This window comes from Podarcis raffonei, chromosome Z (assembly GCF_027172205.1).
Source record: "Podarcis raffonei isolate rPodRaf1 chromosome Z, rPodRaf1.pri, whole genome shotgun sequence".
NCBI lineage: Eukaryota > Metazoa > Chordata > Lepidosauria > Squamata > Lacertidae > Podarcis > Podarcis raffonei.
In genome coordinates this window covers 22,165,883-22,179,499 of record NC_070621.1, presented here as the reverse complement: position 1 = coordinate 22,179,499, position 13,617 = coordinate 22,165,883, and the positions used below count along the sequence as shown (strand labels likewise).

Below are 13,617 nucleotides of genomic sequence, written 5' to 3'. Positions count from 1 at the left end.
GCTTTTCCAATCCCCCTCCTCTCATGCCCTTAAAAGTTCACTCAACCCCAACCCTGAATCACTTTAGAGCTTGTCCCATTCCTGCCCCCCGCCCCAGCAACCTTGCTGGCAGAGGGAGGGGGGAATGGAGAAAGATTTCCTCTCCTTCATTCCGCACTCTCCCATCAGTGGCAGCAACAGTGCAGGAAGGCTACCAGTCTTGGATACATTCATACTCAATCACCAGCACAACAATAAAGGAGTCCAAATATAATATAGAGATATACTCTACAAGGGGTAGGGAAACCCATATGAATGGAAGTTCAGTATGATCTAAGGCAGCCCTTAAACAGAGAATTCTCCAAGCCCAATAAACTGAAGAGGACCTTGGAGATAATCTAGTTCAATGCTCTTCCTAATATAGTTAATCCTGACCTAGAGTATTCCTAACAGATGGCTGTCCAGCCTCTGCTTGAAGCCCTTTAGCCAGGGAAATCTCACAATTTCTCTAGCTCATTGGTTCCATTGCCAAGCTACTCTTACTGACAAGACATATATTCTCACGTTCAACTAATATCTATTCTCCTATAACCTAAGCCAATTAGACCTAGTTCTGTCCTCTGGGGCAGAAAATCAAGGTTCTGCTGTGCGAGAGCCCTCAGTCTTCTCTTCTCCAGGCTAAACATACCCAGTTGTTTTTCATACCTTGACCACCTTTCACTGCCTTGAGGGATTTGATCGTGCAATCCTGGATTACACACACTCAATTTTTCGCTAATAGGTATTATCAAAATGCGCTGCCCTCATGGGCTACCTATGGGTCCAGCGAGTAAGTGCAAATCCACTTCCACACCACACACCGTCAACAAGATCCCATGGATCAGCTCCTTGTTGGCATTAAAATCTGACGACAATAACGGACTTAAACTTTCACAGCAGCCTTTCCCCCTGAATGCCGGCTGAACACACAAACTGCAGCAGTTCACATGCAGGGTCTAAACTTTGAGGCTAGTGTAGAAATTTAACAAAACTGTCACAGCAAAAGGCCTCTGAACAGTTAGACCTGCATCCACACATAGAGCTCAAGGATGCAATGGAATCAAATAAAATAAAGCCCAAAGTGACAATGGGCTATCACTTACCTGTTAGATTATCCAAGTAGAACTGATACAGTTTACACTGAAGAGGAGTCATTCTAACAGCCAGAACATATTCATATTTTGGTGGCAGGAACTTTGTTAATGCTGTATAATCTTTCCTCTGTAAATTGTAAGTATTTTTTTTAATGTGTCATATAATATTGTTATAGAATAGTACAATTAGCAAACCAACTAAACATTGGACAGCTCCAAAATCTAAACTACAGAAAACAAAACTTGGTGAAAGACATTTATAATGTAGGAATCCGCAATCCAGAATTCGAATGTTTATCACATAATAATTTTTTTTGCTGGTAGCCATGTGTCCGACCTTGTGCCCCCCTTGACCCCTGTCCCTCCTGGCTTACTAAATCCAACAGAGGTGGCTGACTTGTTGGATGCAGAGTGTGATGAACACTTTGCTAGTGAAGGGGTGGTCCCTGTTGCACTGAAAGAGGCAGTGGTGCAACTGCTCCTAAACATATCAGCCTTGGACCGTTTGGATTGGAACAGCTATTGGCCAGTTTCCAATACCCCCACCCCCATTTTAGAGAACGTGGTGGATAGCACTGTGGTGGGGCAGCTGGAGGCATTCTTGGAGAACACAGATTATTTAGCTCCATTCCAATCTGGGTTCAGGCCTGGCCACGAGACTGTGTCACCCTGGTTTGCCCTGATGAATGACGTCTGCTCCATAACATCTGGATCAGGAGAGGCAGTGCGGTCCCTGGGCATAGTAGTGAAATGGATGAGGGAAAACAAGCTGAGCTTGAATCCTGGCAATATGGAGGAACTATGGGCAAGCAGCTCCTCTGAGAAATTGATCAGTTGCCTACTCTGGATGAAGTTTCACTCTCCCTGAAGTTCAGTTTTGAAGTGCTTCTGACACTGGAGGTTCAGATAACCTCAATGGCTATAAGTTCCTTTTACCAACTGCAGCTGGTTCAACAGCTACAGTCATTCCTGGACCTGGCTACAGTAGTTAAGGCATTGGTTACTTCCAGTACTAGATTACTGAAGTGCTCTATGTTGGACTTCTCTTGCACTTGATCTGGAAACTGCAGTTAGTGCAGAATGCTGCAGCATGACTGATGACAGGAGTGAGGCCTTGTCAGGATATAACATCTGTGCTCAGAGATCAGCACTGAATGCAGCTTTGCTACCAGAGCAAGTTCAAGGTGTTATTATTAGGATATAAAACCCCCTAACAACTGGGGGCAGTTTAAGTATGAAATTATCCCACCCCACATGTGCCCACTTTGATTGGCAGAACTAGCACTACTACAGCTGCCACATAATACCTGTTCCACAATTTTAAGAACTCACCAATCATATACTGTAGCAACACCTGCACTTTGGAACTCCCTGCCCATTGAACCGTTTTCGGTGCCTGCTAAAAGCTTTCCTGTTTAGACAAGCCTACCCAGATGCATTGAGGTAATTTTAATCTGTTTTGGTATTTTAACTTTTGTATGTACAGTATTTAAAATATTGTTATTTTTACTCAATTTTCTTTTTTCTTTTTGTAAACACTTTGAGGTTTTCTACAATCAATCAGTGTATAAATTTTGTGAAATAAGTAAATTTTGTAAATCATAAAGCTGCATCCTATACTCCATTGTAAGCCACTGTGACAACTTATAGTGATTTTTCTTTTCTTTTTTCTGCAAATTCCTATTGTCATTAAAGAACTGAAAGAAGTGTATCTTTCAGTACAAATAAACAGAATTCAAAAGCTGTTAACTCTCAAATTGCAAGGCAATAAAAAACAAAGATTCACATACCTGAACACATCCATTTAACATTTCATACAAGATGTGGGCACGTTTTTTCATCACCCTGACATCAGCCAGGGTAGAGTCCGCACACTGACCATTCTGGATGGGATTTATAAATCGATTTCGGAACTCCTTAATTGACCCAAGCAAATTCTCCTTGATAAAATTAACCATGCAGTGATCTAAGGAACCACAAATTAAACTTTAGCTATATAGGTTTCTATGCCAAAATAGCTTCCATGAAGTATTTTTTTAAATGCACCATGTCATTTCCTATTTGGCAAGCAAGTTCAAAAGAAAACTGTTTAAAGGGGCACTACAATCTTGTACTCTGCATACATTAATACTTCTGGAAGCCCTGGGGGGTCCAGCTAGGACTCTCCTCTCTGCCTACTGCAAAGCTCTTCCAGGCATCCAGTTCATTCACACCATTTATGAGCAGGTGACGCACTCCAGTCCCTTCCTTTCAAGACCTCTGGTCTGCATATTGCAGATGCAGGAGTTGGGTACACAGGGGAGAGCACACTCTGTGGGACAAATAGAGTATATGTGCGTGAGCATGCATATTGGGACCAAACAAAAGATCATTTGAATCCCGCCCTTCCATGGCACAGGATTGTAGCCTTGCCTGCTTTGCAGACTATGTCAAACCCGGTAAGTATACAATGCTTGCATACCCATATTAAATCACATGAAGTCTATTGCTAAACAAAGACAGGGATTAAACCTAAGCAAAGTTCTCTCAGGCATATTTGATAATTTGATAAATGTGGTAACACTGTGCAGGTAATAACAGCTGAAGCACAGGTACATGTTTAAAAAAACACCATTTACTGTATCCAACCAAGTTTTGCCGAAAGTAGACCCAGTAAGTTTACTGGACCTAAATTAGTAAAGTTTAATAATTTCAATGGATCTACTTTGAGTGTGACTGACAAAGGAAATAACTGAATACACCTGAGGATTACAAGTGAAGAAGAAAATCAAGGCTTCAGGAATACTCCCTCATATTAACAAGGCTTTTAAATTTTATTTTACTAAAATCACAGACATATATAAAGTAGATGTTCAGGCAGGAAAGAAAAAACTGAGGGGGCTGCACCTGGCTCCCAGAGTTCTTTGCTCTCCCGTATCCATCATGTGTTGAGGGATGATACCCAACCCATTCAGGTCATCAGCAACCAACTCAAATTGTACTTACATTCTATGAGGTTGTTTTGTAATGGAGTTCCTGTAAGAATGATCCTCCTCCTGGATCTTATAGAATTCATAGCTTTAGAAACAGCAGATGCTTCATTTTTCAGTATGTGTCCTTCATCACATATGACAAAGTCAGGGCCTGGTTTAAAAAAGGGCGGGGGGGGGCTACTTTAAATCTTGCTGATACCAAGAAGAAATACTTGACAGGCTTCTTACAAACATGCAGCTTAACTGCCACTTCTACTTTGATCCAGAGGTAACTACACCTACAAAAGGGAAGCATATGTGCAGTCTTTTGATGTGGCAAAACATTCACTCATGAGAGTCCAGATGGAAGGGGGAAGTTCTCTATCTGCCCTGTACTGCCATGGCACCTCTGTGCTCAAAGTAAGATCTTGCAAGGAATTGCTCATGTGCAACAGCTTTTCAATGTGCATAATGTGACCCTCCTGAACGTGGTAGAAGATTACTGGGTATTTCATACTAGCTATGATTTTCCTTGGCATTTTCTCAAATAGAAAACAAGAGGATTACCTTTGGTAGTTTTTAATGCCTATAGGCCAGAAAGGCAAGATAAACATGATAATCACAACTTTAATAGATATATGCAAGAAACAACATCACTTGATCCAACAGCTTATTGAACATTATGTGTTGGTCCACGGATTACAAAACACAGCGTTCTGTAGCAATTCCCTTGAAAAGTGTCCCAAGAAATTAATCTTGCAGATTCTCTCTAGCAATATTTCTCAAAATGCATTTATAATTCCAGGCTATACCACCATCTACTGGAACCTAGAAACAAAGTCAATCTTGAATATAATCCTGTAAAAATGATCGTTCTCCATAATTAATTTTCAGCAATATCCGAGTCAAGTTAGCAAGATGGGCAACACCTTGTACAAAACTATGTCTTGCAGTTAACCATTTCTCCAAGCTGAAAAAAAATGCCACCTGGCAGATCTATTCAGTACATTACCCTTAACCTACAGGTACATGTTAGTAGATGGGCAGTCATTAGGTGACAAGGCAGCCTTTCAAGTATTGGAGGGAGGGTAAACAAATATATGGGGGAAACTAAAGCAAAAATGAAAACAAGGCAACAGGTCCTACATACTCAGGGGACTCCCTTGGTACACATGAATGCATAGAGATACAATATAGTCACAGACCATGATGGAAAATGGAAATTAAGAGATTACGATGAGATCAAAGACCACTTTCAGAGTTGGTCACATTAACAACAACTATATGAAACACATAAAAAAGACAGCAAGAAAGGATTCAGCTACACAAGATCTAGGTTTCAAACGGAAGTGATCGAAGGGAAAGTGAAATTACTGAAGGCCGCATAGAGCATATTATTAGAATGGGAGACGAAAGATGAAGAGGTAAAATCAGTTATGATTAAATGGGCACAAGATGTAGGTCACAACATTATGATGGAAAATTATGGAAAACTGATTTAAAATTTACAGATTGTTCCCTACTGAAGAATTACATGAAGATGATGTACAGATGGTACACGACACCAGTGCAGTTAGGGAAAATGTACAAAACTGTTCAAATATATGTTGGAAGTATAAGGAAAAGGAAGGGACATTTTATCATATGGGGTGGGATTGTAATGTAATTTTAAAAAATTGGGAAATGATACACAATGAATTGAAGAAAATGTTCCATTTAACATTTGTTAAAAAACCTGAAGCATTTTTGCTAGGGATTGTAGGGAAAGATCTGCCAAAAAAGCTGAAAAACATATTCATGTATGCGACAACGGCCGCAAGAGTTCTAATAGCACAAGGATGAAAGACTGAAGAAACCCCAACTAAAGAATCATGGCAAGAAAAATTGATGGACTATGCAGAACTGGCAAAATTGACATATAAGCTACGGGACAAGGATAACTGTGACTTTAAAGATGAATGGGAACCCTTTACAAAGTATTTGAAGACGCAACAAAGCGAACTGGACTCCTTGGCTGGCTTTGAATAAACATTCACAAACCTTTTATTGATAATAATCAGCTAAATAGTTTGAGGATCTATACAACTGTGCAACATGCAGAAAACAGCATTCTTAGAGAAATCAAAGACTGGAACTGAGGGAAGCTGGGGGGTAGGGGGTGGGTTTTGTGTGGGGGGGGGAGGGAGGAAAAATGGGGGAAAATAAGAATGATGTTTCTGGATAGTATGTTTTGTTCTAATTTTGAATTAAAAAAGTTTTAAAAAAACAACAATATAATCACAGAAAAAGTAAGGATTAAATACAACAGGCTACAGAGAAAGATTTCAATCCTCAATCTCAGATACTATGCAGAAACATCATCATAATACAGAAATAAAAAACCAAACATATATAAACGATCGACAAAATAGGAAACACCAAATGTATTGCTGCAGCATTTCACACATCACCATTGTTCCAGGAATTAATATGAAACCCCAAAACAGTCTGACATGAAGACTGTGTGCTTCCAAGACATATGACATATTGAGGTATCCATTGAGAAGAGAGAGGGGAGAATGGGAGGGAGCTGGGAATATGTGGCCTCTTCCAACTCCTAACAACTTAAAGCAAATGATCCTTGATGATGAGGTTAGAGTTGGGGAGTTGCATGCCATGAGGTACAAAAAACTTCCCTTCCTGCACTATACAGGAATGTTTTAAGAGAACAGAAAGCAAAAACACCTTTCCCACTCTCCAGAACCCCCAAACAGCAGCATTTTATTGCAGAAGGGGTGGGAGTGTAGAAAAGAGAAGGGAGACCACCTCCTCTCCTCTTTTCTGAGATTTCATTTCATGTGTAGTCTGAAGCAGGTTTCAATGCTTCTGTTCTAGCATGGTTCGAATTCCTCTTGGGAAGCTGCAGAACACTGCAGAGTTGTGTTTGTGTGTGGAACTCCAGCTGCTAGAGGGACCCACTTTACACATACCTGCTTCCAAATATGTAATGGATGAACTACCTATCCATCAATGTCCCCTGCAACAGAGGAAGCATCAAAGCAATCTGATCACTATGACCAGTTCACATAAAATGATTTGCATAATATTCTGGCTTACCTGGATCAACCAGTGCTTTGTTAAATATTTCCTTGAGTTTCCTGCTCTTCACATTTCTCCCTTGTGCAAGGTTACGGTACATCTCATAGCCTATGATCATTACACCCCCTTCATCCTGCCATCTTTGGAGCAGATAGCTTCTCTCTTGAGGGCGTTTCACTGTTGCTAGTTCACAGACCTTGTGAAAACAGACAAAAAACCTGAATTTCCACCCCCAACCAAACATGCCATTAATGTACTTGCAGAATGTTAAATACTGAAAATGCTCATACTCAGTGGATAAACTTCTCACACATTCAACACAAATGTTACTGTTTGCATTTCTTAATTACCGTATTTTTCGCACCATAGGACGCACCGGACAATAGGACGCACCTTGTTTTAGAGGGGGGAGAACAAGGGAAAAAAATTATTCCGCTCTCTGCCCAGCACCCCTTCAGTGAAGCGGCAGGAGGCGCTGTGCAGAGAGTGGGAGAATTTCCCCCTCTTGTTTTCCCGCTCTAAAACAAGGTGTGTTTAAGGTGCGTTCAGGCGGCTACCTTGGAAGCCTGGAGAGCGAGAGGGGTCGGTGCGCACAGACCCCTCTCGCTCTCCAGGCTTCAGGTTCCTTTCGACCTGCTCTTTGGGGCTGGCGGGGGGAAGCCCACCACCAGCCCCAAAGAGCAGGTCAGGGAGCAGCGGAAAGGCGCAGCAGAGAGGCTGCTGCCATAGGCGCACGTCACCTCTCCAGCCGGGAGAGGGTCACGGGGGGCTAAAGAAGCGCCCCGCGACCCTCTCCCAGGTGAAGAGGTAACGCGCGCCTATGGAGGCTCCTGCCATAGGCGCGCGTCACCTCTCCAGCCGGGAGAGGGTCGCGGGGGGCTACTTTAGCCCTGCGCGCGCTCTCCCGGCTGGAGAGGTGACACGCGGCTATAGAGGCTCCTGCCATAGCCCCGCGTTACCTCTCCAGCCGGGAGAGGGTCGCAGGGCTATGGCGTCTTCGCTCCATAGGACGCACACACATTTCCCCTTCATTTTTGAAGGGGAAAAAGTGCGTCCTATAGAGCGAAAAATACGGTATGTAATTTTTCATGATTGAAACTGAATGTACCCTGAAGTCCATTGTGAATTATACATACCTCAAGTTTCTCATCGTCTTCTAAGCCTTCTTGCCATTTCTCAAATTCATTCAACCAATTCAGGGCTGTGTTCAGCGGACAAACAACAAGAGCTGTCCTGAAATCCATCTTGTCGCACAACAGAATAGTATGAAGAAAACTAACTACCTTCAAGAGAGAGAAAGTCAAACAAATCACCTTTAATATATGTCTTCATATTTTTATAAAGAAAAAAGCAGCTACAAATATGCTTTTTAAAAAATGTGGTGACTAACATGGGGCAAAACTAGTTGATTTTCATAATGAATTATTTATTAGGGGTTTGTGTGTGAATCAAAGCCTTTCTCCTTGTATTAATCTTGCTGTGTGTATTTGCTTGCTGTGTGTATTTGCTAATTTTGATTTCTTCCAATATAGCTGTTTAGTGGATCATCTCTCTCTAGGTAGTTAAATTAACTGCCAGATGTTTGTGTGTGAAAAGGGGCTTGTGCGTAGTATGTTAATCCATTCCAAGATGTACAACTTTAGTGTAGGAAAACCAAGGAAACTCTGGCACTTAAAGGTATACTTTGTTTGTATTCAGGTTGGGGGGAAAATGCTACCCAGAGAGGCAAAAGATACCCCCTCAAACACTCAGCCTTCCAAACTTCTGACTGTAGAACAACACATGTATAGCCTTTTACTCATTTACTGGGTGCAGTCCTGATATTTTCCTATTATGTTTTCTCCCCTGCAAGGTTACAGCATTTTCCCAGTACAGAATGCATTGTTATACCTGAAAAAATGCAGTATTTCCCTAAGATAGCACATCTACTGCTTTGAGACTTTAAGGAACAAAATTTCACAAGCATCACAGGGAGCCAACCATCACTCATGCTATAGGCTGTGATGGGCATGTGCATGCCCATGATATTTTGTGAGCTATTTCTCAATTTTCTTTTTTAGTTTTTTATTATTGTTTTAGGGGCTAGGTGTTCAATGATTGTAAAACAAAGGAACATTCTTCCAGTGATCAATACAGCTACACTATGCTTCTGCCACTGTTTTTTTTTAATTTTTGGAAAGAAGTAACATCGTGTGTGCACGCACGCGCAGTGTTAGAAACTCAGATATATGAGCTAGGTGCCAAATTAAGGTTACAGTCCCAAAATGGAATGTCTAGTTGCCATTTTTGGGTAAGACAGCTATAAGGTCTTACTTTTCAAATGATGGACTGACTGTGATTGATTCTCAGTTAAACATCTGGCTAGTTCAGATGACCACCTTGAGCTAGGTTAAGAACTTTGAAAACTTAAAGAAAAGTAGCTTGATCCAGGGACAGTCCACTTATACGTTGGCCTATTCCTACCTCTTTTCTTAATGATGACTGCCCCTGCTCAGGCTGCACAGAAAAAGGGTTCTGGTTCTTGAAATTTATTCTGATTGTGCAGATAAAATATAATGGATAGAATTCTACAGGATGTGGTATTAGTGCGTGCAAACAGTCAAGATGCAATAATCCCAAGGCATGCACCTCCTAATGCTGGAGATATCAGGTGCCATCGTGGTGCCCAGGCATCTTCACTTGATCACAAGTGGTCAATAGCCAGGTGCAAAATGCACCTGGCTAATTTCAAACAGTGTGTGTGTGTTTAAAGTCATGGCATGTATACATTCCCATACTGAAGAGGGAATGAACCACAGCTGCCAACGTTTCCCTTTTTTTTAAGGGAAATTCCCTTATTCCGAATAGGATTCCTCGCAAGAAAAGGGAAAAGTTGACAACTATTGAATGAACTGCAATATGTCACTGTAGTATAAACAAAATGTTGGATCAGCACAGGGGAAGCTAAAGTTCAAATTCCCAGATCAACTATCAAGCTCACTGGATGATTTGGGGACAAGCTGTCTTCTCAGTCTTACCTACCTCACACAATTGTTCAGAGGATAAAATTGGATACCCACCCTTCATGGAAAGTGTTTGAGCCCCTTGGAGGAAGAGTGGTATCGAGATGTAATAAAATCTCTCCTCCCTGCACCAGGCTATTCTACCTACAGCGACTACAAATAAACTGGACATTGTATTATTGCCTTAAGATGGAAAATATAACAATAAGGCTAAAAAAGGCAATGGGTATGCACACACAAACAGTCGGGAGAAGGCTTTTACATTTACATGATGCTGCAGCTTTAACCAAAGCTAGAATGAGCAAGTTCTATCCCTGCCAGCAAATCCTAGAAACATACCTGCAAGGTCTTTCCCAGACCCATACAGTGGGCAAGAATGCATCCAGAGCCTGCAGATTTCCTTGTTTTTTTCACAGATTCACAACAGCAATCCCACATAAACTGTACACCTAGAAGTAATATTTTCAGAAGATCCTTATATAAATTTTAAATACTCTGCACTACTTATTTTTTTAAAAAATCAGCAATAAACAAGCACTATTTCTTGCTTTGGCTTATGATGGCAATCACAGAACATGGCAACAACTCTCTAACCCTACCAGTTAAAAAGGTAAACTCATGGAAATCCAGAGTTTTGGGGGCAAAGCTCCTGCCACAGTTTCTTACCATCAACTTGATGTGGCTTCAGCTTTGTAACTATGTCACGATGAACTTGTACTATAGGTTCTTTGGTTTCTTCATCTTCATCTAAAACCAGCTTAGTTGTAATTGGACATTTCATTGGTGTATCTTCTAGTTCTATCACCTGGAAAGATTTTTGTGTGCAATTAATTCAAGCTGTTACAGAAACAACAAAGCTACTCAGAGCTAACACCAGAATAAATATTGTGAAGTTGCAAGAAAATGGATTCATATCCCAAGATATGAAACAACTACTCTGTATTTGACAGGGAGCATTCCATGCCAAGTCAACAAATGAGGCTTGCATCATAGTCATGGACTTCATTGGAAAACTGCAAATTGGTGCTTCATATGTGTGTGGGGACAGTGTTGGAAAATGGAGGCACTCTGGTCAAAAGAAATGAGCTAAAGCATAAATAATAGTTAAGCTAGAAATGAAAGTGCCCTGGGTTAAAGCTATATCCTGTTTCTGGGGAATGCAGTAATGCTTGCTTCTAACCTGCTAGCAGTTGCATCTTTGAATAATTTGTTCCATGCAACAACAGGAGAATCTCTTAATCACAAGCTAGCAGACGTAATAAATAACAAGATGAAAGATAAAGAAAAATTATTAAAAGATGATCCAAAAAGAACTCCCTTAAGAGAATCAAGTATTTTTGTCTTAAGACAGTCTTAAAAAGAATCTTTCATTTTTTAAAAAACAATTCCAGTAGCACCTTAAAAGACCAACTAAATATAAGCTTTCTAGGTATGAGCTTTCGTGTGTATATACACTCCTTCAGATACTCTGAAGCAGAGGTTGCTACCTCAAATATTGTGAAGCAGAGGTTGCTACGAGGTCGCTAGCAGATGCTTGTGGCTGTGCTTGGCTTTACATAGATTTAAAGCTTGAGAGACAAGTATCAACACAAAAGTAGATTATGCTAACTGCAAGTTAGAAAAACAAAGGAAGACAGGGAGGGCTTAGAGGGGTCAGAGAGGTGTAGTGGAAAGTCCCCTCAAAATATATAGTAAAGGTGACTTATAACTACTGCATTAAGGTGGGACAAACTAGGGGGGGGGAAGCTTGCAAATGGGTGACACAGGAACTGTGGATATGTGAATAACCTGTAACTGGGGTCTCTTGTATTCACCCTGAAGTGAATGTGACACAATTCTTGCACAAGAACAAATCCTTCTTTGCTTTGCTACCTGTTGCCTAATTATTGGTCTCTGCAAGATAACGAACCTCAAAACTTCCACATTGCAAGACTGCCCCAAAACTTTGGAAGGCATTTTGAACTAGACAAAATTATCAACCAAATCCTCGATTTACATCCAGTCTTAGCACTCTTCTTGATTGGAAGTGGTAATAATAATGGAGTTCAATATAGAGAATTACTAGCGATGTTACCGGCTGCTGCCCAACTGGAACTAGCTAGTCATTGGAAGGGGCTTTCTATGCCCGCAGAGAAGGAAAGGTACAAAAAGTTGGGGGGGGGGGAGAATATAATATGAACTCTTGTCCCAACACAGGCAAGTCATTAAGGTGCTTTACAATCAAGCAGAGTGTAAATTTTATGAAATAAATAAAAATTAAGTGATATGGGCCAGTTTTGATGTTACATGGTTTCTCTTCATTAGGTATGTCAATAAAGCTCATAGTCTCCCTTGGCCACCAGTGTCCCAAACAACATGACATTACCTCTAATAATGAGAATGACGACAGTAGTACTTTTTATGGTTATTTACATTTAATTCAGCAGACAAGTTGTTATCCTCATACAAATTTTTGTGATTTTGTAGGTATACATTTTGTGTAAAATTTTCTAATATACCTCTACAAAAATTCATTTTAAAAAACTGCAATAATTCTGAAGGGTTCATTGTTGAGGGCAAGGGCTATAGTTCAGTGGAATAACACATGATGTGCATGTCTATGTTGCTGTGTTCAACCCCAGTACTCCACATAGGGCTGGGTGAGATTTCTGTCTGAAACCTTAATGAGCTGAAACAAAAAAATTTTTTTCCTTCCAGTAGCACCTTAAAGACCAACTAAGTTAGTTCTTGGTATGAGCTTTCGTGTGCATGCACACGAAAGCTCATACCAAGAACTAACTTAGTTGGTCTTTAAGGTGCTACTGGAAGGGAAAATTTTTTTTTGTTTTGACTATGGCAGACCAACACGGCTACCTATCTGTAACTTAATGAGCTGCTACCAGTTAGTGTAGAAAACATTACACCAACAATCTTAACAGTTCCATGTTTTTACAAAGGATTGGATAATCAAGAGTAATTTTTCTTAAAGTTGTTAAATACATTCAACAAGTGTTTTCTGAACATTATTGTACTTTTCACACATGGGTACTATCCAGCTTGTGTTGCCCCACTGACAGAAGGCATCCATGAGCAAAACAGGGAAGGAGGCTATTTGGGAGGATTCATCTGGTCTGGAGGACAGCTGAAAACTGTCCTCCAAAGGAACACAGGAAGCTACTTGAGATCAATTGCTGCTAAGCCATCTAGTTCAGTATAGTTAACACTAACTAGCACTGGCTGTTCACAGTTTCAGACAGGTTTTCCTAGCCCTACCTGGAGGTACACCTATTGTTTAAAATATCAACTAGAATGGGCTTGGGTAAATAAAAATATCGTAAGCATGTGTCTGAAAGAGTAGATTGTTGGTAAGAGTAATAATAATAAATGAATACGTTTGCAATGTTTGTAAAATTTTACTTTTCCCAGGAAATGCTACTGCACACTCAAGTTTTCTATTATAATTCCCTCTTAGTGCTTTCAAGGTACTACCAGCAC

At 40.6% G+C, this 13,617-nt stretch overlaps 1 protein-coding gene across 8 annotated transcripts in view; it reads right to left on the bottom strand.

The window, feature by feature from the left end:
* Positions 1 to 13,617, bottom strand: part of ATRX (ATRX chromatin remodeler) — a 98,192-nt gene that overhangs the window by 25,110 nt on the left and 59,465 nt on the right. For all 8 annotated transcript variants that reach the window (XM_053374468.1, XM_053374465.1, XM_053374466.1 and 5 more), the window contains 7 exons: positions 10,810 to 10,948; positions 10,483 to 10,592; positions 8,278 to 8,424; positions 7,160 to 7,337; positions 4,098 to 4,235; positions 2,903 to 3,078; positions 1,122 to 1,239 (listed from right to left, as the gene is read on the bottom strand). In XM_053374468.1, coding sequence (XP_053230443.1) covers positions 1,122 to 1,239; positions 2,903 to 3,078; positions 4,098 to 4,235; positions 7,160 to 7,337; positions 8,278 to 8,424; positions 10,483 to 10,592; positions 10,810 to 10,948 — 1,006 coding nt within the window. The remainder of the gene's footprint in view (positions 1 to 1,121; positions 1,240 to 2,902; positions 3,079 to 4,097; positions 4,236 to 7,159; positions 7,338 to 8,277; positions 8,425 to 10,482; positions 10,593 to 10,809; positions 10,949 to 13,617) is intronic.